Here is a 25,657-nt window from a genome sequence, read left to right as displayed (position 1 = left end):
AATGTAATCTTCGTTACCTCAAATGGTTCCCGTTGCTGAAATGGAGCATTGCAGGAGTGCTCTGAACAGAGAAAACGGCACTGGAAGAGTTTCAGCACAGCCTGGCGGGTAAGCTCTGAAAATACACCAGGTCCACCCCAAGGGCTCTATGGAGTACGGATGTGTGCGAGCTCTGGGTCTCAGCTCACTGCCAGGCGAGGGCAGGCCCAGAGCTTTCATCTCCAAACCCCAAAATTTGATACTGAGTGCTAAAATTGGGCCAAAGTAAACTTCCTTTTTATTTTTTCCTCTGTATGTTAGACAGTCACGCTGATGACTAACATTAGTACTGCCAGCCACGGTGGTGTGTGCAGCTGTGGGATTCCAGAAACAACCCAGCTGTAAACAGTTATGTGTTATTTTCAAAAATTCAGTAATATTAGGCATGGCTGATGCTGACAATCCTGAGTCTGAGGACATAACTATTTTATAAAACCCTGTTTTTCACTGAGGTTAAAACAACGAGACCAATATTTTTAAATAACTTGTACTAAGCATGCCTACTAAATAATTATTTTTTGTCCCTAGAAGGCAGATCTTTTAGTATAAACTCGCTTACTACTTTTGTAGTCATCATCTTCCTTTCATTTGCATTCGAAAGAAAGATTGACTTATGAAGCCTTTGCACAAAATCTTATTTCTGCATTGCTGTACCTTTAAAATTATTGATTTCTGTTCTTCAGAAAACACATATTTTTTTCTGAACTAGAGCTGATGCATATAGAAATGTGCTGTACTCTGCAACTGAAACTTTACTTTTCTTCTATTTTGTTTTTTCCTAGTCTAAAACACAGCACACTGGTTCTCGGCAAACAGTTGCTTTATGTAGGGAAAAATAGCTGTGGTACAGCTGTGTGGAGCCCTCAGGGAATTTCTGATGTTCTTTTAGAGGCAATCTGGAGAATGTACAACATCAAAAAAACTCGGCCTTTACAAAAGCAAGATGCCTTGTCAAAGAGATAAGCATTGCTACTGGACAGTTTTTCTGAGGAATGTTAAATAAAGGATATAATTTCCAGCTTAATGAGACACCTATCTGGTGTCACTATTCTTTCTTACTTTCTTTACCAACTCACATAAATGGCTCGTGATGTCTTTTTCTTTCCTTTGTAGCTCCTAGCTTCCGCACTGCCATGTGTCACGGACTCACCATCCAGCTCTGCTTGTGCCTCTCATACAAGATTTACCAGAAGTTCCCAGTTTCGCAGCAAAGCTGGAAACCCGCTGCTTTCTGCACTCCTCTGGGCGACATTCCCCCAGGCAATGTCCCAACCGTGGCAGTGGGAAGTGGGGCAGGGGCAGGTGGGGACCTTCTTCATTGCAGAGCACAAGAAACTTATAAAAGTCTAACCAAAAGCAAATACACACTTCATTCCCCGCTGCAGTTACCTGACCAAGCAGAATCTTGTGGAGACTCTGGGATCTTTCCTCTCGCCCATCTTCCCGCACTGGACTCCACTGACACATCACTGTCAGTTTTCCATACTCACTTTTCTATCAGCTTCTACCCAGCAAACTGTGGGAGAAATCCAGCCCCTTTGGTCGCATAAGCCCTTGATTACCTCTGTTTGCTGCTCAAAGTCCTCTCCCAGCCAATCTGTTGCTTAGTTATTTTTATCCTGGATTTAGATTTTAAAACACTTCCAAACAGCAGCTAACTCTTAGCTTGAGGCAGCTTAGCTCTACTTGAGAAAATAAATGTTTTGCATCTTACTTTGCATGTTTGTTTCTCAGGTTTTAGGCTATACCAGGTGTCCAGCCTGCTACAATCTTGTTCCTGCCATAACAAAGCCAGAGTATTTTCCTAGCAGAGTTTATTAGCTTGAGCTTCATGCCTCACCTGTAATATGTTTCGCTGTGTTCCTGGGAGACACAAAATTAAGCCTACAGGGAATAAGCCAAGTGACTATGGAGCATCCAGCATAGTGAACTTCTACACGCTCCGTGTCACCACCTGGTGGAGTTTTGAAATTCAATTCACAACAGAGAAGACAAAAAACCATCCCTGGAATATACATACAGAGTTCCTTGAAGCAAATAGAACTTCTAAGCTGTGTTAAAACAGGCTCCCTCAATTGTCACACTGGGATTTAATTGTGCAAACTGTTAATTAATTTGAAAATAATTGAAAGCCAAGAGCTCAGTTTATCCCCATGTGACTGTAAGGAACAAAAGTGGTTTACACTAGGCACATGAGGGCAGTTTTAACATCAGGCTCTGTTTATCTTTTTAGGCTAATAATGAAGACATGTATGAGGCAAAATTTAGCATATTTCAGGACTTTTCTTTCCAAATACATGCAGAAATCAAGTGTTAACCTGGCATCCATTTTTAAGAAAAATATATGCAGTCAAAATAACATTGAAATCATTATAGAAAACATTTTAAGAAAAAAACAAACAACAAAACCCCAAAAAACCACCCAACCAACCCACCCAAAAAAACCCCCCAAAACCCCCTAACTTCCAATATTTACAGCTCAGGTGCTGCAGGAGCTTAAAAAGATGGAGAGCCATTTTTCAAGGAAATGAAGAGTATCAGTGCCCTCAGACTTACACGAAATTAAAATTTGGGCAATATTTTCAGTCATTCATAAAAGTGTGACTAGTCTCTGTCTCCACATTCTTACAATAGGCAGATCCACTGGCCTCTTTATTTTACTACCTGAACCAGGTAAAGAGGCTTTACAGTTGCCAAATCTTGGAAGAAGTAGAAGAAATTAATTGTTTTCTGTCATCCAATGACCACCAGTAAGTCAATCTGCATCCAAGGCTCTTTATCCTTTTGATCTTCACGGGTATGCCAGCTTTGCCATTTTGACCTTTTCCTCTAAAAATAGCCAACAGGTTTTGAGCATACAATTTTTTTAGATTACCTTCACAATTAGTCTCAAGAGCTTTTTCTCCACAGGTTATTCCCTCAGCTTTGTTAGTTTATCACCTCACAGAGCTTCAGCTGGAAAAGCAGCTCAGCTGCCAGTCGAGGAGAATCCCACTGCCTCGGTCCCTGTTTGCTGACATGTGTTCAAGCAAGACTGCCAGGAAGCACTTGTCTGAGCTGCTAACTGTGAATGAAATATTCGATCTAGAGTAACAGCAAAATTAAATTGATTTTTTTAACCAAGTGCAACCGTACATGTTGTTTACATGGTCTCTAAGTATTTTCAATTATGTTTTGTAAAGAGAGATTAGGAATATGCAGTGATTCAGGAGCACTGAATCTGCTGAGTGACTGTTCCCTTAATGACTTCATGCAAAAGAAAACTGAGGTTTCCTTCCTCTGTAATGGGAGAATCATGACACTTACCTAGCTTCACGCACAGTTTTATAAGAATTAAAAGGTGTGTTTTCCTACTGAAATTTGTAAATTTTATCCATGTATGGGATAACACAAGACTGCGCATTTAGAAGAAAATGATCAGTTTGCAGAGTCCAACAGAACAAAATAACTTCCACCTTGTCAACTACTAATTAGTTTTTATTTTGTTCTAAAAACAGTGAGCTAAAATCCAGCAAGAAATAGTAAAAATAGCGCAATTGTAACATACAAAACTTCATAATGAAAAAAAAAATAATCCTGTACCAATTAAAATCTACAAGGTTTGGAGGAAAAGCATCTAAGTATTTTCCAATTCTGAAAACAGGTCAGACGCATTCATGGAAGCGATCCCTTTAAATAACAGTAAGCTAAGAAACAGATGTGCAAGCACACAGTATTGTAAGCCCTAAGAGTAAACAGAGAGAGTTTTTTATCAGAATCATTGCAATCATTCAAATGCCAATCTCCAAACTCTTTTTGGAGTCTAACACTGAAATCTCAGATTAATATATGTGGAGCAACAAGGACACCTGGAGGTATGTTAGAAAAATGCAAAAACTTCTATTCCACATTGATACAGGAGGACATCCAGATTCTTTGTAAATCTGAATTCCTTGGAATTGCCCCATGATGTAAACGATAAGCTCTTTGGCAAAGTCCCACAAGTTCCATGGAGTACTATTAAAGCAGTGCTTGGTCAGCACTCCTGAAATGCTGGCATATATGCCTACCAGTTGGGTTAATTTACTTGCCAATAGTTTTGAAGACAGACCTGTTTTTGCAACACACTAACCTTGTTGTTCTGAGTTGCTTTTCTCCTTGTAATAGAAGTAAAAAAAATTCCTTCCCACTGTCCAGCATAGTATTACACTGTACATATTTTTAAAAGAAAAAGTATAAAAATAGTTGAAAAGGTTTACGAAGAAGTATTAAATGCAAATCTACATAAAAATTAAACTTTCACAGTTCTTTGTCGCTCTCTAAAAGTTTCAAGTATTTCTTTAAATTTGTACCTTTGAAAAACTGGTACCACAATAAATGTTTCCTAAAAAACAGGTGGGAAGAGGAAGAAATCTTATACTTCTTATATTAAGATTTTTGCACATGAAAAAGCACTTCTTTTTTTTTTTTTTTTTTTTTTTTTAGCATAGCCTCTAAGTTAGAACTGGAGTTGTGGGGCCATTTGTAGAGCTTTCTGTTCCCTTAGTGCTATCTGCAGCATTAGAATCATCACATACTTCAGAAGGCTCATTTTCCGCTGGTGTTGATGGAGTAAGGTCAATAGTGATCAAATCAGTTTCCTGATCTGTTTTTTCTACTTCACTGCAAAATTCAATTTTATCTTCCTGCTGGCTATTCTTCTTTATTTGTCCATTCTGTGCAGGGTAGGTACTGGCAATGGTGTCATACAGAAATTGGTAATGTTCCTTAAATATAAAGAGAAGAAGTTAGTATGAATGGAATGCTCAGAGCTCAAGACTAAACCCACTCTTTCTCTGTTTTCTTGAATTTTAGAAACATAACACGTAGTCGAACATGTAAGACTGCATATAAAGCATATAAAACAGCTTCCACAGTTCCACAGGTGTACAGAGCATTGCTTTTGCAGTTTATTCTGACTTCATGTGCGTCTAATGTCTCTGTAACTACCTGCATCGGATGTTCCAAGTTGAGTCACTCAGTACCCTCTTCACTCACAAAGTATCAAAAATACCCTTTTTTAGAGGACCTAAGTTGTAAACAACACGTTTTGTAAGGAGTTTACGAGAGTCATCTATTAACCTGCCGCATATTGATGACTCCTAGTTCTGGTTTGTTAGCTGTCCTGGTTTTGTTAAAAACAAGTTTCTCTTTTAGTGAATTTCCCTGTCAGCTAAAGTCTTCTTACTAACTGCAGTTTTCCTGAAAGTTAGATACATGTTTTGGTAGACATAGCAATGGAATGCAAGGTCATTGATAATGATGCATCCCACGAGATGTGCAAGCAGGAAGTGAACTGAAAATTGACCAACTAAAGTATTCCATCCCATTCACGTCATACTTCATACAAAAGTGGGGGATCACGAGGATCTCGTCCCTTTTCCTTATGGCCGACATTGGGAGAGGACCTTGCGAGTTGTCCCTGCGAACGGAGGCCTAGTGACAGACTGAATCCAGCTCCGGTTGGCTGCAGAGTCCAGTCCAGGACTTCGGGTGCCGGCCCTACATCTGCCAGAGCAGTTCCTAGGACTTTCAAGATTGGTTTTGTATATTTTGTATTATTTTCTCTATTTTTATTGGTAGCATTAGTAAAACATTTTTAAATTTTTCCAACTCTCTTCTCTCTGTCCTCCTTTCCCTCCCAATCGCCTGCCCTTAGTGGGAAGGGGGGAGAGGGAGAGGCTGAAGGGGAAAGGGGGGGGAGAGGGGGTTAACAATACATCTGCCACGGTTTTATTGTCACCCCGCAATCAAACCACGACATCAGCAAATGCACAGTGTTTGCCACAGAGACACAGTTCCCCTGGAGTGATCCAAACAACACAAGTGAGTGGCTGCCAGGCTGTGAAATGGGAGTTAGCCTCCTAACTGCAGAAGTGAAGGCACACTGTGCACGTATGTCCCTGAAGCAACGTCAGAAGCATCAATTTGTGCAATCTGTAATTTTTTAATATGCACCCTCCCACAAAGGTGTTGCAGAATTACAGCTCTGGACATCTCACAGACTCCTTCATTCTTAGCAGTAATGGCCAATTCCCAAGTAGTGGCGAGTGGCAGTGAACATCCTGATTAGAATTAGTGTTCCCTATGCAGGAATGATGCATAAGGTTATGAGGATATTAGTAACCGTGATAAGTAATCTCATAATTTCTTCTGGTAATTTGCAAAATTTACTTACAAAGGTGGAGACCATTCCCAGCCTGGTGCGACGAAGAGCTTTTACTACTTGGAAAACATCTATTACTTCTTCTATTTCTGCACTTTCCAAGAGGGTCATTAAAGCACAAAATACACCAGTCTGCTGTGATCCATCACTAGAAGGTGATATAAAACGTACATTCAAATTTAACATATAAAATCAGCAAGTCCTCTGACTAAATGTTAGATATATTTTAAAGTCTACATAATGAATTACATTTCCAAAACATTTTTTACTGGATTGAAATTGTTACTATTAAGAATATCTGTATACACAAGACACAGTTTATCTAGAGACTACCTGGATCTCACATGGCTACCTAACGGGAAAGAGAAAAGCTTCAGATTTACAGTCTCAACAATTGTTTAGCAGGATTATCCTCCACTTTAGGTGGTATGCAAGCCTATTCCTGGAAATGGTCCTAAAAAAAGTGGGCTTACGTACTGGGGCGAGAGACGAACCTAAAAGCTCTGCTAGATCCTCATTAGTAGTGCGCTACAAGAGCACTCTGACCAAGCATTTCTTCTCAAACGTGTGTACCAGGCGGCAGCAGCCAGCTCTGACCACCTACTCCATGCCCACACTTGCCGAAGCGTGTTCACTTTTCAACACTACAATCAAAAAGGTCAAGCTTGAGCAATTTAAGGAATCTGCTAGGGAGAGCGGAGTCTCCAGACACATGGAAAGGTTTGTGGGAAAAGGAAGGCATCCCAGAATTGTGGTTGCTATGTATATCCAGAACTTAGAGCTAGGCTAAGGTATGTGCTGAATTCAGACCCACCAGCAGTGGATGACGAGCGGGACACTGCGGGTACTCCTGTTGTCCTCGGTGACTGCTCTGGCTGGGACTTTTTGTTTAAGGTTGAGAATCATGCCAACTAAATCTTTGGGGTTTTCTGGAACATCCAAGCCACTCCATTTGTGATACTGATACTGATACACCTTCTGTGTTTCTTTCGTCTGAAAAACAACAGTGGAGATGTAGTCAATGTTCAGGTTAAAATAAAGATTCAAGTAGTATATCTATTGCCGCTGATTTACAACAGAAAAATGATACTCCTGAGGAACTGCATGGTGATGCGAGGTCTGCCTCATGAATATGAGGTAGGTAGACATCCACACTTTGCCTAAAGTGTGAAAGACAGCTGACTGCCTGAGACTCCAATACCACCATCTCAACAATTCAGTAAATGGAAAATCTGACAAAATTTATAGCATTTATCATGATTGGCTGCTGATCTGGAAGACAAAAATATTTGCATTTCGTAGAGCAGGAGGTAAGTGCAGTGGGAACTGTCCCTTCTCTTTCTTTAGACTAAGTTTATAAAAGGGAAACAAATTTAAAATCTTCCTTTTGGAATTTGCAAAGAAACTTTTACCTTCAGATGCGTAACATCAAATGCACGTATGGTATAGCTAGGACAACAGTTGACATCTGTCATTTGAACTTCTATGCCATCATATGTTTGTTTTCCTTCTCCCCAGTACTGTGCACAGAGCTCCTAAAATGGATAAAAGTACAAGTCAGTGCTTACCATTCAAACTTCCTTTTATTTTATCTTTCACGTGCACTTACAGAATGTATTGACTTTAAAGTAGGAGGAGTGCTGTTATATTTCAAAATATAGCATCATACGCTTCCCCCCAAAACTTCATTAGAAAGTAAACTAAGTAAATAATAGAAGAAATTATGTTGGAAATCCAAATTCCTCATCCCATGAAACACGCTTAACTGGAGGAAGGGAATGGAGAGTGCAGTGCAGTGGTTTTGCATGTAGAGGACCCTTAATGTGTCAGTGTGAAGACAATGCCCTTACCTGATCTCCTTCTTTCAGCTCTGTCAGCATAACAATGACTTTGACTTTTCTTTGGAAGACCATTTGCCAGAAGTCACAGATAGTTTCCTGCAGTGGTCCCTGTGTTGCAATCATGGCTTTCGGACCCCAGTAACCCTATAAAAGACATTTTTAATATTTTTTTTATTAAATTCGTTTGAACTGTGATTGTCAAGCAACAGAACTCATTGCCATTTAAAGAATACCCAGTGAAATAAACTAATGAACCCTTTTGTTTATAGGGAAAACATGCCTATCACAGTGGGCAATGATCTTACAGGAATTCTAGGTGCCAAATGGCATTAAACTCAGTCCTCCTAACAACACTATCACTTCCAGATTGACAACAAGGTATCCTCATCCTGCAGTGGGTGAGATCTCTCCCTGCCATTTCCTGCAAAGCATATTTTTAAGGGCTGAAACATTTAATTCTAAACAGCTTTTTAATTTGATCACCAAAAAAATGAGTTTATACCACACAAAGTTGGTGCATGACTCAGTTCACGCCGACCTAACCAAAAGTAAAAATAAATTTACTCTGAATATATATCCTAACTGTGCAGCATTTTAAAGGATTCAGGTAAATACAATTTAGCTAGTAAGTCCATTAAAATCAGTTACTTCATTAGTGACCAATAACTGCTCTCCTTCTTTTGGGAGTATATAGGATACCAAAAAACTGATCACTTACAGGGTTTCGTATATGTGAATAACTATACTCACATTTCACTAACAGGGAAAATATTAATACAGATCAACTTGTACATAGACAGATGCCCACTAATAGAAATATATGTCATCGTGAGGCCAGCATGAAAGCTAGTGCTTTTAAACATAACACAGACACGCACATGCAAAACAAAAAAACTGTTTCTGTGTTTCTTTTCACTAGCTGACATTGCACAAGACCATGTAAGGGAAAAAGACGCATAACTGCTGCAAAATGTAGATTTTGATGATGAGAACTATAAATGGATTTGCCAATCAACTGACAGATCTTTCTCCCTTATTCAGGTAAATCCTGTTCTATTTGTAAAGCCAAAAAGAGAATAAGGGCTCAAGCTAGAATATTGTTTGATCTGAAAGTTTGTGAAATACTTATAGTGGATACTCAAAATACATACAGTTATGAAGGAAGCATTGATGTATTTGCTCGATTCCTCACAGTCACTGTCCTCATCTGAGGAATCATCTGAATCATGTTCACCTTCCTTGCTGCATTCATCGTCGTGCCTGATGGGCACTCGGTTAAAGTCATCTGCATGAGACAAAGTGTCACCGTCATGCCACGCTGCTGCTCAGGTACGGCATTAGAAGGGGGCTCTCCCCGCACGTGCGGAGGAGAAAACGGATAGAAAAAGGCCAGTCATTTCACAACAGACTGCAGAACAAAGGCCACTTTATTTGAAATAAACTTAAACACGCCCAATAATTCATGTTTTTAAAACTCCATGTCTTCTTTTGTAAAACACTGTGAGAAGTTTCTAATATTACAGTGTTGAGAAAATTAATCAATCAAATATATTTCAGTAAGGTAATCTACCGTCCTCATTTTTTCAAAATTTAGTCGGTTTTCTTATAGAAGATAACAGATAAAATAAGGGAAGGTTCCTGGAAAACACTCACATGGAATTATGTTAGCATTCCTATTTTTGCTTCTATTTTCTTCACGATTCCCAGTGTTCTGTGTCCGCCAGCCCCTATAGGAAGGTAATCTCTAAAGAAAGAGGATGTTTGGGGTTAAGCTTGATTAAAATGGTTCCTGGGATCACTGTCCCCTCTGGACACCCACACCTAGCCTTCATCTCCCAGTGCCTCACTTCTTACTTCAATTCTTTAAACTTTGGTCACATCTGGACTATACTTTAAAAATGTCTGCTATAGCATGAACAATAGTGCAAGAAACCACGCACATAGACACAATTAACTGTTCTATGCTCCCCAACCTTGTTAAGAATATTAACATCAAATGCAGAAATAAAATTTTATTAATTACAGCTTTTTTCAGCTTTACCTACTGCTTCTGTGTCAGAGAAATAAAATAGCACTGAAGTGCTCTATTATGTATGGTATCTCTCCCACGACTATTATGCAGGACACTTTCTAATGTAAGTGAGAGGTAAGGGCACTAGAATGTAACGCTGATTTACCTGAAACTCTGCCTCCAGCAGAGAAGGATCACTTGGAGGATCTTTTCTTTTCAGATTGTTAAGATAGGAATGCAGTTCCGAGAGACTGACCTCTGTTTCTCCATACTGATTGTATTCCACTAGCGCTTGATGGATAAGGATGTACTGTGACTGGTGTTTCCCATTTGAAGGGTTTAAAAATGAAGTTATTGAAGAGGTTAAAAAAAATCATTACTTTTTAAAACCATTGTAAGAAACCATTACTCCCATTATGTCATTAGTGTTAACAACATTAACCATTATCATTAAATAAAAGTATTACAAATCAGAGCGGCTTCCAAACTAGAAATTTTAGAGCATGTTTAGTGTGTTGGATGAAAAGTGTTCTGCAAATAAATGTAATGTCATTCAATAGATACACAATTGAGATTTGAAAGATCTGCAAAACGATTAAATAAGTTAAAAACATGCACTGCATCAGTCTGTAACTTTTGCTGTACTCTCAACTCACCCACCTAGACAGAGAATTCACAGAATTTGAAAATTGAGTTTGGCTACGCAAGCTCAATTTTGCGTTTGTGAATTGTATGCCAGAAGCTGGATTATCAAATCTAAAATGTTCTTCTTGGCTTCCTTTTTTAAAGCCTAAACTTAAAAAGTTTAAAAGTTACTAAAACTGAAAAACTGTGTTGAAGTTTTTCTCTCTCTTTATGTTTTTCAGAGTTACATTTTGTATGAACAACTTCAGCTGAACTGTAGCAGTACCCGGGACTAAGCAGCACGCTTCTGAGAAATGCTGATGAAGCCCTAGCAAAGGAGAGTCCTAAGCGACAGGAGTTTTGGCGAAATACCTCTACTTGAACCATGAGGCACCGCTGCCGACGCAGCTTCACAACGTAGCCATAAACATCCACTCTGCCTTCTGCATCCAGCCCCTCCAGCATGGCGTCAATTCCTATGTACGTCCCGGTGCGCCCAACTCCGGCACTGCAAAGCACAAAGGGATTTGATTGAGGAGCGGCATCTCCCAGTTCCCGCGCTGGAGGGGAATAGTCAGTGGGAGAGCGAAAGTGAAAATGTGCAACAACGGGACGGTCGGACGTTTATCTGGCTGCTTTCCAAAGGTCCAAAAGTCTACATAACCTCAGATTTTATCGACCTGAAGAAACCAGGCCTTTTCATGCACCTTTGGCTGCCTCACTCTCAAGTGATCAAGTCACAAAATTTGGGATCGGTCAAATACTTTTGTCAGCTCCTTTTCAGAATAGCTTCACTTCATGTTCATTTAACATTAACATAATTTTTAAAAAATAATATGTATTTACCTGCAATGAACGACTATTGGGCCACTAAAAAAGTTACTGAGAGCGTTAACTCTCCGTCGGAGTTTGAGAAGGAGATGCGGATCCTCAGGGACTCCATGGTCTGGCCAGCTTGTGAATTGAATATGAGTGACATCTCTTCCAGCTGTCCTTTCTCTTCCCTAGACAAAGTAGAGGGCGGGGTTTTATATATATACAAAGCCAAAATCAAGTGCGGATATACAAAGAAGGAGAAAAATAAGGGCAACAGTCCTCAAATGTTGAAACAGAAATTTCAAACAGTGTGCTGTAATGTTGTAATCCCAATGGTCTCTGAGTTTACAACATTTTTCATATTCGATTTTCATTAAAAAATACCTATAAATCAGGAATACATGATTTCAATAGAGGACAAACAGGAGGTTTAAAGTGTTGCTATAAAGACTTTTTTCTCAGGTTAGCCTATGATCTAGAGTACAGTGTATCTCCCCCACTCTATTCATAAACAACCTGGCCAGTGTATATCTCTGCTTACTTCAAGGGGTACAGCTTGGTAATTCTCTTACATCTCCCAGGAGTAGCCTGTTGAGGGTGTAACAGTTGGGTTTTGGTGGGGTTTTTTGTTGTTCGTTTGGTTGGTTTTTGGTTTGTTTTCTGTGCGCGGTTTTTGTTGTTGTTGGGGTTTTTTTTAAAGAAATTTAAACTGTAACTCACACTTCTACCTTTTAGAGGCAGATACAAGAAAACCTATGTTTTTCAATGAGACTGACTCTCTTAAGTCACTTGATTAAAGCTTAAATTATGTCAAGCCTGGAGTCTTATTTGCTTGTGTTGCTGCTAGAGTAAAAGAGAGAACACACAATGTGATACCCATGATCATAAAAAAAAAAAAAAAGAGAAAGACATCTCAATGGCATTCATTTACTTGCCAAGATTTAGTATGGCTATATGGCCGTTTCTCCTGTAATTAACCCCCAAATTCTGCCTCAAAGTTGAATTACCCAGTCGTGGCACAGTTATTAATACAGGTATTTGCCATTGAGTCAGGAATTACACATCACTATGCCACCAGAACTGCAGAAGTCTGAGCTTTCTCGCCAGGGACCGCTCTTCAATTCCACAACCAATATCAGTTTTATCTGTATTAACATGATGTCAGCCGAAGAGAGAGCAGACACCTCTAAAAATAACAGTCCTCAACCTGCAGCAAACTCTCATTTCTAATGTCAGATTGCTCTAGTCACAGAGCCATGTCTTGGTTAATAATTACTTCTTAACATCCTGATATTCTCGCTGTCTTCACACTAAGTTGCAACTTCTTTTAATCAGACCACATGAGAGTAGGAATTTCCAGTTGTAATCATGGATAAAGATGGGTGGAGCCTATTGGTTGACTATTTTGCTGAAGATCTGTCAGCAAATTTTTACTCTTTGAGTCTTAATGCTTTTATCTATGACTTGTGCTTCATTTACCTTCACTGAAATATTTTCGCAAGGGACCTGAGGGGAGCATTTAGGCTTAGACGGCAAATATTGATCTCAATTAAGCACAGAGCAACCAATGTGATTTCAGATGTACAGAAGAAAGCAATTAACCAGCCTTAATGATTCTACATGTAGCCAAATTGTAATTTTAAAACACTTATATTTATAAATGCACTTGAGATTACCAGAATTTGTAATTGTCCCCACTATACAATTATCACGAGCGTAGATAATGGTGCCCTATGAGTCACAATGATTTCACTTGCAAAAGGTTGTGCTGAGATACACATAAACCAATAAAATTTCTTTGTTAAAGAACAAGCTAAATATGTAAGGAAACCACAGTGTATTAAGTTTTCTATCATTAACAGCATATTAACAGTTTCTTCTTAAATGTCAATTCCAGGGTACTATGGAAAATACATTTTTAAGTTGGGAAATATATTTGTAACTCATATTTCTTGTAAGGAATGGCATCTACATCTAAGAAGTTTTCTCTTTCACTGTATGTTGCTTAGGGAAAAACAGCAAATCATCTTCTGTTCATAGCTGAGTCTCAACGATACGTACAGACTTCAAAGAGACACTCCAATCCTAGTCAGTCTTACACTTCTGAATCAACTTACATTTGTGATGTGTAGTTTCTGAATGACATAGTCTGGACACGTTTTACTTTCATTGATCTTCACAATGATGTCCCCATACGTTGCAGAGCCATTCTCCATTGACGGCCAGTACTGGGCACATTTGTTCTATGAAGATATGAAGTTAGGTGAGCAGCATGACAATGAAGTGGCAGAGAGCTGAGAGCTGGAAGAAAGTCTAATTTAAAATAGATGGAAACTTGGTATAGTTTTTCCACCTTCTTGCAGGTCTTGTCCTCTCCTGGAAAGGCCGTCACTGCTTAGGATGTCAGTGCTAAATAATTCCAAATATCCAACAATTCAGGTGTCTGGCCTGAAGTGTATGCCCATGGAATTTAACTTGGAACATAAAATGGGGAAAAAATCCTGTACACTAGTCGAGGAAGTGTGCTGTTGCCTGAAGGCTGTAGAAAAGTTTGCAGCTACTTCTACAGCTTCTCTCTCAGTCTTCAGTGAGGGATATTGCTCCTGCCTGCCTATAACATCAACTTGGGGATGCTGTAAATCTGCATGCTGCCAACCTTTTCATCTCTAAAAGCAGCTAAAACAGCAGTTCCCCTTCTCCCTGCTGTACCTGGATAAGGAACAAAGGCAAGCCAGAAGCATCCAACTTTCCAGTTAAAGGAAAAACATATTCTGTCTAGCATTTACTGAGGGCATTGACAGAATATCGGAAGATGATAGACAGGAGAAAAATACAAACCATACCTTTTAAGCCAGATCTGAGAGGAGCTAGAGTTCTACCTTGAGCCCTTTTCTGGATTTATTAGCTGTAACCTGGAAGCCCACTCTCTGCTACTTATAGCTGTGACTAAAGTGACATTTTCTGATAAGACTGGTAATTCCACAAGGCGACACTGTTTTGGCATGCTTTCCAACATAGGTTCTGCCACAGCAAAAGAACACCAAAGAATGAAAACAAAGTGCTAAGAACAAACTGTAATTCACCACAGCACAGCAACCCATTCTGTTTTCAGACAAAAGAAGGACGGAAAGATGGATGGGTGGAAGGATGGACATTTCTTACCCTCTTCCCTTCCTCACAGCGAGTCACCATGACGATAATTGTTGCCTTCTGTTCCCAGATCATTCTCCAGAAATCATCTGTGGTTTCATCCTTGGGGCCTAGCAGGAGGTATTTTAAGCGAGTTATTCAAAGAGTGCAGCTACATTAAAAACACGCACCTTCCTGACATGCTTAGCCATGCAGTCTGAAAAGTTAACCAGAGATCATGCAAGTAACGCTTGATATCATTGTGACTGCTGCCATTAGGCTACAACATTTTAAAAGTCTCATATCTTTAGTGCATAGCTGTGAAATCTGAAAACTTTTGAGGTAAAATTATACATCATGAGAAATCTGCCTTTGAAGTACAACTTGCTCGTCTTCACAAAATTCCCTAAGCAAAAACTCATCAGCAACTTTTTCATATTAAAGTTCAAAATGTCAGGTTTCCAGTTTTTATTTAAATTTACTAATACTTTTTTATTACTCTCCAACAAAAATGGGTGAGCAAAGGAAGCATATTCTTTTAAGGTTAAAAATTACCTTGTGCAGCAATGTATTTTCTTGGTTCTTTGAAGCCCTACAAAAGGTACAATGATATCAACTTTGAGAAAGGATGAAGCATGAACAATTTAAAAGATTTGCAGCTTTAAAAATGAGTTCAATATGCAACGGTCCAATAATACGGAATACATTACAAAGATGGAAAGGACTCAAATGGAAATCCTCAAAGGTGTTTGATGCACGAAATATACAGACTACAGAATTTCTTCGATAGTGCTTAAAACTTTTTTTAAGTAGAAGTCACTCACATCAATATAGCTTGCATTGATATAGTCTGATCCTAGGTCTCCCGAGATCTCTGAGAGCTCAACACGGTTATGATCATCTGTTTAAAGAATTTAAACCAAAATTATTATATTAAGGCACTGAGAAAACAAATATTTATATAACGTGAATAAATTGTAACAATTACTCACATGGAAGGATATCAATGTAACGGTTTTTATTCTGATTATGGCTTTTTTTGGCCTCCTTTATTGAAAATTTAGTGAAAACTCTAGGGATACTCTGTAAAATACAATGTTTCTTTTATTAGGTAAGCATATATTTAAAATAGTTTCTACTTTCAGTCAAATGCATATGGAAAACATTTCGTACTGAGTCTGGAAGATAGCATTCTGTTTCATAAGGTACTACTTCACATATTTCTTATCTCTAAAATAAACAAATTTATTTTCCCTCAGTGTAAATAATATATATCTCCACAATTATATATTATTTATATCCCCATGGCTATTCAGTAAGAGAGAGTATTAATATGCATTAAAAGCTACTTCAGAATGAGAAGTGTTTACACTGTGTATTTAATACTTTTTCTGAAAAACACCTTCAGAAAAAAAATAAAAGAAAAAGAAAAAGTGCCATCATCTTATAATGAGGAGATCTTGGTAGCAAAATTAACCGAAGCCTATTTGATCTTGGATGAGAATTCACTCAATTGTCTAGCTTATTTCATTTATTTATTTATTTATCTATATAACCAGTGCATGCTCTTGAACAGAATTCTTCCAACCACCTGGCTACAAACCTATGGTGTATTTTGAGCCAATGACAAACCTGAAACTCATCCAAGAAAAGTCTTCCTTCATCGGCAATCTTCCTTTTGTACATGTCCAGCAATTGCTCCGAAGGTATTGGCTCTATGTTCAGAAGTTGCCTGTCATCATCTTTAACTGTGTAAATATGTTGAACATTTAGTAACAAAGACTTTGAAAATGTTAACTACATTTCGGTAAACATGATTCTTGAAATGCCAGATAAATTAACAAATGGACAAACCTCTTTATTTTAAATAAGCATGTTTATTTTTAAAAAAAACACGGTGTTGCCCCAGCCAGCTGTGAGCAAACAGGTGCTGGGAACAGCAGAGCTTGTTGAGCTCTGCCACCCGACTGGAGACACCTCTGGAGGAGACCACATGCAGGGACACTGCGTTGACAGCGCTTTTGTACAAAGTGCTGATTCTCACGTTCAGGTCACGGCAACAGCCCCGACATCCACAATAGTTACGTGGTCTTACCCTCTACTTCCATCCTGACCATTTGTCATCAGTGCTAAAGTGGATTGCTGTGCAAACAACTTACAAATATAACAACGTCCATTGCCTACTTTTCCAGATTTTCTCCAACTTATTCTCTGAGTTGCAATAAACTGCCATATCATCTTTAATGACTGAACAAGTTTTAACATTCCTAACTACACATTTATTCATTTTTCATTTACATTGAAAAGATATATTTTTCTAACAACTGTGTGTCTAAGCAAATGGATTTGAATATCAACACAGTATTACTTCCCATTCAATGTAGTTAATTTCTGTGGGCCTGAATGTCATAAATTATTTTTTTCTTGAAGATTTCTGGTAAGGACTGATTCTGCCTTTCTTTACAGGCTTTGAAATCCTGTGCAAAAAGTTGCACATAATGTTCAATTTCAGTCTTTGGGATTTGAAAGCCTTCAAAATTTTGCAGTAAAGCCCTACTAGCTTATGTTTAAATTCTTGCTCTGAAAAAGGTGCACAGGAAAGGGAAATTCTGGTTGAAGCTGTATTTGATTCTGGACTTACTCTCAGGGTTAAACATATCACAGCCATTGTCTGGGATAACAAAACTGGGTTTGTAATTAAATAACAAATACGAGTTTTTCAGACTTTCAGTCCATTTAAATATAAACACCTCTGCTGTGTATTTACCAAAGCATTCTTTTTCTCCAAATGAGGCTTTATCATGTAATCTATCTATACAACCTAGAATGTAAACAACCCAAAGGTGGCAGCAAGACATGGCTAATTTTATTTCCACTAGCCAAATACATAAAGATACTCACCTGTGACAAGGTTAACGCCTTCAGAAGAATTGCTGCAAGAAGCATAAGGATCTGTAAAAGCTCTGACTAGTAAGGCATATATGTGACAATGAGTTAAATAAAAGCAGTTTTGTATGTGAACACCAAAACTGAACACCATAACCAGCAGACTGTGTTACAAGCCCTCTGAAACCACAGCGCTACCACCGGGCCTTACAGGCCCCACGCAGAGGTGGTTGAGATGAGTCCCCAAGTTCCGCTGTTGCCAGAGGGCCGAGAAGTTTCTGAAGAAACTGCCCCAACTCCTCCACCCCCAACAGCAGCAAACGCCCCCTGGCACACGGCAGCACGTCCCAGCACAGCCCCGGCAGCGGTTCCCGGCGTTCCAGGGCTCTGGCACAGGCCTCGGGGAAGGCAGCGACCTCCTGCTGTCCTCCCGAGCCGCCAAGTCACCTAGAGCTGACCGCAACACTCAAACCCCTCCGGAGATACGGTTTCTGGTGAACGGGCATTTGAAAGAATTCCAATAAAGTGTGTATTATTTTCATTATTTTTAACTTAAATCGCAAAGGAAAGGATTTCCAGATAGCTGTGAATATTTTTTCACAAAACGAGCGACAAAACATGTTGTTCTAGCCCATCAGTTCTTCTGTGCCCTGAGAAAGGGTGTAGCAGAGACATTTTAAAACTATTTTGTTGTATTTGCATTCCCAAAAAACCCACCAATAATTGGGTTTCTTTTTAAAGGATTAAAAGCTAAAAGGATGTCTTTTCCCAGTATTAAAGAAACATCCAGTTTGAAATGGTTTTGCACCACCCATTGGGAAATCTTGTGGAAAACCAGAAAGCCTCCCCTCCACCCCTACCTGTAAGAGAGGGAGAGAAACACGAAGCTTACCTAAGCTTTTTTTTGTGAAGATCATAGATTTTGTACAGAACCAGTAGTAAAGCAAGTGATGTCACAACAATCAAGAATGCCAAGAATATAATCAGTGCTTTAGAATTATCTAGCAAGAGAAAAAGAATACATTTAAAAATTATATTTTCCTTTTTATCATTTAATTTGTATGCTTCCTAGAATGAGGACTCTTTTTTTTTTTTTTTTGGAAAAGAACAAAACAATAATTTTTAAGTGTTTAGTTTAAATTTGTTATTCCAAAGCACCAAAAACTTCCAAGCTCACAGAAAAGGAGGGAATTTTATTTCTTCATTAAGAAAACTGAAGCTCTTCATGTCCACCTGTCGAAATGCCACAAGTGACCCACTGGTTGAGCATCAGCATGGTTGTCTCTGGCCCTGTGTGATCTGTACACCTGAGCAGTGGAGCTCCCAGCTGCTCATGATCTGGGAGCTGGGAATCCCTGGCAAGTCACACATGTTCAACTCCTGAAATACAGGATCTGAACACAAGAAAGGAATCCTAAAGTGAAGAGTTCAAGTTAGAGAAATCAATTTCTAGTTGCATTTGAATGTTTCCTGAAGAAAGCACAGCTGTGTCATAATTCTGAATTACAGTCAATGACTTGTAAACATCATCTGTTACATTAGTGCTGAATTAGGACATTATTTTTTCAAATGCAGAACAACTATGAAGTATAAAAACAGGTAGTTTGGGTTTTTAATTAGAAGCACTTGTAATTGATTTCACAATTTATACTACTACTCCACACTCTGCTGAAGTCTAAAAGTAAAAATGCCGTATATATTCACTTACATCTGGTTCTTATACTCTTCTTTACTGGCTGCCCTTTATATTCTCCATTATCCACTAAGATCTGCATGCAGTGGGTGAGAAAAATAGAGATGTTAAGATACAACACGTAAAAATTTCTGCATAATTTGTTTTAAAAGCAAAGCACAGTGCATATTTGAAATACATCTGTTTTTAACGAATCAGCCTCATTGACAGCAGTATCTAGTATCAATCTTTTTATAGCCAGCCATAGTGCAGCTCAGGTTTCCACCTAAGTTACAGCAAGATTTATATCCAAAAATATGTAGATGCTTGGGAAAAAAGTAAGCAAAATAGGAGACATATTTTACAAAATCAAAATCGATGGAAATCAAGGAAAAAAAAATCAGATCTATCATCAAATCAAAATCAAATCTCTCAAATCTGAATCAGTCATGTAATATGTAATAAAATGTCCTTATTTTATTTGCTTCAACAGTAAATATACAAACAGTCAACTGAATTGCATCTTTTTAACACAAGTCCCTGTACGGAAAGTAAGTCATATAAACTTTAAAATAAGCTGCTTTCTTGTAACATTAAGTTTTGAATACTTAAACTGGTGTTAAAATACTAACTTTGTTTAGATGTGTATATATTTCATAATATATTTTACAGTTATCCAGTCTTTTAAATTACCTTAATGGAAATTCCTCTCAGATCTAATAGGCACCTTGAAGTTTGTATGTCAAATATTTCATACGTTTCTTGTGAAGAAAAATTAATCTTATGATTAAACTTAGATTTAATACTAAACAGTGGAGGATACTAATGGGACTGAATAATAGCGATTTTATTCGTAATATTCTCCTGCTGCAAATCATCTGAAGGGGAGGAGAAGCTTTGAGGTCCTTCCTGAGCCTACCCGGTCCCTTACGAGAAACCTCTCCTGAAGCGTCAAGGGCCGTGCCCCAGCTCCCAGCCCCTGCTCTCAAAGGCCGATGTGTTCAGGGGGTTGGCGGTTTCTGAATTCTGCAGCTGGGAAGAAAGCCATGCTCAGATGCAACACCCAGAGGAGTGGCAGAGAAAACAAGCAAGGAGCTTCTCAAATAGCAAAAGGCAGAAACCCGCTGCAGCAGGTGGGGTCAAAACCTCTGGAAAACAACAAGTTTTCTGGGCCAGCTCCTGCTTATTCCCTGCACTGCTCAGTGTGCAGATAGAAGGCGATCGTGACATCTGCCAGCTCTCACAGGCCATCTCTTCTGTTTTTTCTTGAGCCTTTCATAACCTGAACCCTTTCATTTCTAGTAAGACCATAAGGCCTTCTCTGTTTTTCCAGTAACAAGTGGGCAAAGTAAGTTTGAAGTGGAAGCCAATTTCTTCTGCAAGGCAAACTGATCCCTGCAAGTGCTGTACAAAAAGCTCATGAGAGTGCAGGAGTCTCTTGCTAAGGGGGCAATGCAAGCATCTTTGGCTCCTACAGGACTTCACTGCCATGTTCCAAATACAGTTTTCTGAGCAGAATCTGCGGGAAAAGTACTGACAAAGCCTTGGAACAAAACCTAGACTACTCAGGTTCTCTGATACTGCATTTCCCCAAGAAGACACAGAGAAGATTGTGGAAAATGAGTAATAAAACTGTCATTCCTACTGATTACTTTCTTACTTAAACTTTACTGAGAAGAGCTATCAGAATATAAAAAATATTCCTACTGGCCACATTAAGGGATCACACAAGACCATTGGCTTTGCAAACCACAAATGCCAGAAGGGTGAAATGCCTGAAAGAAGAGAAAACTGCAGGAAACCTTCAGGAAAGTGGAGCTTGTAAACAGAGGATGATGCATTTTGTATGGAAACAACAACTGGCTCGTAAAAGGCTGATGTAAGGACACGCAACAGGATCTGAACTGCTTCACAGTAGTGAGTCTGTGAAGCATCAAAAATGTTCACAGTGAAAAATTCTGAATAATTTATTTCTCAGCAATTACCTCAAGACTTAAATCCCATGTTTATCTTCTGATTGAAATGACACTCCCACATTCATCAAATGAAATGTGTTTTAAACACTTAAAAAGTATCAGTTATACTTAAAAAACTATTTGAAAACTTATGGCAACCCCAAATTTCTCTCTGTCCCAAGTACAAGCAATCTATTTAGCTTGCATTTTTCATGCTATCAGAATGTGTATGGAATAGCACGCAAGGGGTTTTTCGATACGCTAGGCACATATGCATTTTATCTCCAAACTAATAGCTACTTCTTTACATCTGTGGCCTACAGATCCATAGATTAACTCCTCTGCCACCATATTTGCCTTTTTTCTAAAATCAAGTATAATATGCTTCAAAAATGAAAATACAGCAATATTATATACAATTAATTTAATAAGTCTACTTACCGTGAATGTATAGTTTGTCAAGAACAAGAGATTTTCTCTTTTAAAATCACAAGAACCATTACTGTAGTTTTTTTGTCCATCATTTTCCCAAGTCAATTCAAATATTCTTTTTGCTCCATACACTTGTTGACTTTTGCACTTAATTTGGACAGCATTATCAGCTGTCAATGTTGCATTAACATCAATCACTGGCTGTGGTTCTATTCACAAAAGAAGTGTTTGTTACTGGTTCTATTCTCATCATTTCAAACCAAACATTTCAACAGTTGCATGTGTTCACGTACGTCTGTTACCTTCTCTCTTAATAATTTCATACATTTTATTCCTTAAAAATTTCGGTTCCAATTTAGCAAGATAAATAAAATCGATTTTGAGTTAACCATAGGTTTATCTGAACTGGAAAAAATGTGAAGCAGAACTGAAAAGGCTGGGAAGATCAGAGCTCTCCTGACAGGCTGCAAAGGTAACACGATGGGAACTCTCCCTCTTGTGCCTGACATCACTTTCTCATTTGAGGAACATGGGACAACAGACAAGACAGGGGAACAAACAGCTTTCTGTGTGAGGGTATGTTTCAAAACTTCTGCAAATGAAATTTCCTACCAGGAGTTACTAGTATATTTTAATATTTGAAATACAATCCTCTTTTGCTTAAAGTGTCACATTGCCTTAAGGCTGGCCGAAACCCACAAAATCCTTTTCCTTTTTAATGATAAGGAATCTCTTAAGTCTAATCTGTGCTTTCTAACTCTAGTTTTGTATGTTGTAGCAAATGGGTTTCAGACTAGGGACACAGACCAAGAGACCTTTCATTTGCAAGCTAGCATGTTTAACAAAAAAAAAAAAAAGTAAAAGGCAGTTGCTTTTTTCTTGATATGGGGAGCTAAGATGTGTGAGGCTCTATGAGCAGATCAAACATCCCAGGTGGGCAGTGGCAGGATACTTTATTTGGCTAAGTGCTTGGTTATGATGTATCTGCTCGTTTTTATTCACAGGGCAGATGTTAGATTCCTATTCAGCAGACTACTGAAAGAGCTGTGACAAGGAGAAAGTGAACATTTCTAGAGGAAATGTGTTTGTGGAAGATTAAACAATATTTCATAAAATGTAGGGTTTTTCTGCTTCCGAGGAGTTGTGCTCTATTGATATAATCTCTTGTTCAAGAAGCCATAAAATTCTTCCGCTATCTGCTTGATCATATTATCAACTGTTGTAACAGTTGAAGAAGGTTTAGTAAATACCATTAATTCATGAAGGCAAGCAACTTGTTATTTTCTGAAAAATTAAGGGAACTGAGGTTGTTTTCCAGACCGATAAACTTATATCCTGGACAGTAAACTTCACCTGAGTTATTAAAATATGGGTGGAGCCCCAGAAAGTGAGGGCTCCCAAATATAATATGCTCTAACTAGATTATCACAGAAAGAAAAATCATGATCATGCTCAAATTAGGTCTGTCTAAAAATTAAAGACATTTTTCAATTTCTGTTTCAGTTAAGTCTCAGATCAAATGGTTTACATTATCGAACAATTAATTTATCATCTTTTTTTCCCCTTGGGGCTTCAGGTGATAATTTTCATCTGTGTATTCTTTCAACTATAAACTAAAATTTGTTAGCTCAATGACCAGAGTAATAGGAAGAGAAATGTTTTCATTAATTGTCTATAAAACTGGATACAAAAGGTCTACCTATTCCACACAAGGATCGGATTCAGATTAAAAACCATAGTCTGCCAGAAGTCCCTGAATTTCCCAAAGCTCTACAGAAACACATTTAATAAAAACTACAGGCAGATGTAATGCCCTTATATTAATACATCCATTCCTACATACTTCTCAGGAGTGCTAAAAAGCAACAAAAGATTTAATTATTCCTGCTAGTAGGGAGGGAAAAAAGTCAACACTTTAAACTATCATTACATCACTAGCACAAAAATAGTATTTTATTTTTCACTAAAAAAAATCTTTTGCTTCTTCAGTGAAATTAAAGGAAACATTAATCTAGTATCTTACCAGGTATAAACCATCATATCTTCCCTATAGCTGTATCTCTATATTAGCTGAGTCTAGAGGTGGTGGAACTAGGGCTGAAAGTACCGGAAGAAATTAGATATACGTGGGTTTTGGGGTGGTTGTTTGTTTGTTTGTTTTCTATCTCAAAGAAGAAACTAGAAGAGTACAAGGCTCTATAACTGAGGATTAAAAGCGGGGGGGGGAAATGTACATGTACATATACATATGTACATCCAAAGTAAGCAAAACCCGGAACAGACATCAGCTTTGGCGCAACCAGGGGAATGCACGTCTGCTTTGAGCAAACACTCAACTCTAGAACAGAAGGTACATTATGCACGTCTGGGTAGCTTTCTTGCCACAAAGAAAAAAGAAATGGTTTTCATTGTCTTTTTGTTTAATTTGAAACTTTTCTCTAGATTGGGACACAGATCTTTCTAGAATCTTATCAAGAAATTCAAATGAATGCAGAAGTTTGTCTTTTTTTTTTTTTTAATCTAGTATATGTAAGAAAAATCCTAATACTAAATGCGTAATTAAAAATATATTAACATAAATTAAAAAATACACTAATTTTATGAATGTCAAAATTATTTTAGTGTTGATCAGGTTCTTGGCTAATAGTAATAAAATATGTAAAGTATAATGATGTACAATAAGAAAGTACATATTCCCTGTGCTAGTATCACCCTTGTTCATAACAGTTAGCAAACAAGAGACTTACCTGCTGATTTTGTTCTGAAGTCATATGTTTCAGTTTTTCCCATAAATATTCCATGACCATATTTGCTTTTTGTATATGGAGTCACAGACACAGTACCTTTCATATAAGGTACTAAATTCTGGCAAATATGGTGAGTCACGTAGACTTCTTCTTCTTAAAAAAAGAAAAAAGAAATTAATTAAATTAATGAAATTTATATTAGGCCACAGGAACTCTTAGACTTCATCAGAGCCACCTGAAATCACTGTCATGTGAATTTCTATTTTAATTACCTTGTAATTAGTTGCTTTGCCTTGAGTAGTAATGCTAAGTGAAGGCTCAAGAAGAGGAAGAAATACATTCCCCAATCAAAAAGGTAGGAAGCTGTGTGTTTGCTCTGTTTTGTTGTCATGCTGGTTTTGTATGTCATTTAAACGGGTGTAATCAAAGCCTAACATAAAGCGCACTGATAAAGAGAAGCTGATGCTTCCTTCTGTGTTCAGCTTGGGATGGGGTTAGTAGACAGATGTCAGAAGTCACTCTGTACACTGGGCAAGTCTGTTCTGGTATGATGCGAGGGAAGTCGTGTGCTTTCAGGATCGGCAAGCAGGACAGCAAGGAATTGCATGAGAAGCAACATGCACGAAGCTATTGCCCACACTGCAGCTGGGGTGTTGGTGGCCTGGGGAACTGAGGAGCAACAGCCCCTCCGTGTTTCCTTCTGGCTGCTTCAGATGTGACCTCCCTGCACCCCAGCACAGGACCTCGGTCTCCTGCACTGAACGAGCCAGACCAACCACAGAAACTGGTGCGTGGGGCTGCCACCCTTTTGAGTAGCGGTCAGATTCGGGGCATGGAGAATGGGAGAGAGTATTTGTATCTGGGGAGCACGGGGGCATGACAGCCTTTGGGTCCTGTGGCAGGCCAAGGTTTACAAAACATGCAGTATGTGAAGAATAAATTAACCCAGACCTAGCTAAAACCTGACATATATTCCCTGAAATCATGTATCAGGATCTTCATTTTCAAAACATCATTTTCCAGTCCTTGTTTTGAAGAAAAGTTCACATGTGAAAAACATAGTCCCAGTATAATGGACACAGACTTATCCATCTAAATGTAAGGTGGCCTAAAGCAGCACATTTGAAAAGAGTAACCATTTAGAGAAAGACAACCACTTGGCTTTGCCTATCTATACATGTATATGCTAACTAACATACTTATGACCCCTGACTTTTACATGCATTGTTGTTACTCAGAAGCCAGGTCCCTGTCTTCTCAGAGAATATATTAACCAGCTACAGCAGCATTTTCTGAGACAGAGAGCACCATGCTACAAACT

At 38.4% G+C, this 25,657-nt stretch overlaps 1 protein-coding gene across 1 annotated transcript in view; it reads right to left on the bottom strand.

Annotated features, from left to right (window-relative positions):
* Positions 1-4,408: 4,408 nt before the first annotated feature.
* Positions 4,409-25,657, bottom strand: part of PTPRC (protein tyrosine phosphatase receptor type C) — a 64,076-nt gene continuing 42,827 nt past the window's right edge. Inside the window, exons 11-31 of the mRNA XM_065656500.1 lie at positions 24,337-24,489; positions 21,599-21,798; positions 19,239-19,299; positions 18,423-18,531; positions 17,546-17,577; positions 16,277-16,392; positions 15,637-15,727; positions 15,469-15,545; positions 15,200-15,236; positions 14,678-14,775; positions 13,633-13,758; positions 11,546-11,703; positions 11,072-11,207; positions 10,242-10,391; positions 9,718-9,808; positions 9,216-9,349; positions 8,074-8,208; positions 7,636-7,758; positions 7,038-7,216; positions 6,236-6,371; positions 4,409-4,784 (exon numbers count right to left, since the gene is read on the bottom strand). Coding sequence (XP_065512572.1) covers positions 4,512-4,784; positions 6,236-6,371; positions 7,038-7,216; positions 7,636-7,758; positions 8,074-8,208; positions 9,216-9,349; positions 9,718-9,808; positions 10,242-10,391; positions 11,072-11,207; positions 11,546-11,703; positions 13,633-13,758; positions 14,678-14,775; positions 15,200-15,236; positions 15,469-15,545; positions 15,637-15,727; positions 16,277-16,392; positions 17,546-17,577; positions 18,423-18,531; positions 19,239-19,299; positions 21,599-21,798; positions 24,337-24,489 — 2,615 coding nt within the window. The 3' untranslated portion in view covers positions 4,409-4,511. The remainder of the gene's footprint in view (positions 4,785-6,235; positions 6,372-7,037; positions 7,217-7,635; positions 7,759-8,073; positions 8,209-9,215; positions 9,350-9,717; positions 9,809-10,241; positions 10,392-11,071; positions 11,208-11,545; positions 11,704-13,632; positions 13,759-14,677; positions 14,776-15,199; positions 15,237-15,468; positions 15,546-15,636; positions 15,728-16,276; positions 16,393-17,545; positions 17,578-18,422; positions 18,532-19,238; positions 19,300-21,598; positions 21,799-24,336; positions 24,490-25,657) is intronic.

The sequence above is a fragment of the Caloenas nicobarica genome, chromosome Z (assembly GCF_036013445.1).
Source record: "Caloenas nicobarica isolate bCalNic1 chromosome Z, bCalNic1.hap1, whole genome shotgun sequence".
Classification (NCBI taxonomy): Eukaryota; Metazoa; Chordata; class Aves; order Columbiformes; family Columbidae; genus Caloenas; species Caloenas nicobarica.
The sequence above is the reverse complement of the archived record's forward strand: the minus strand, read 5'-3'. Positions and strand labels throughout refer to the sequence as shown.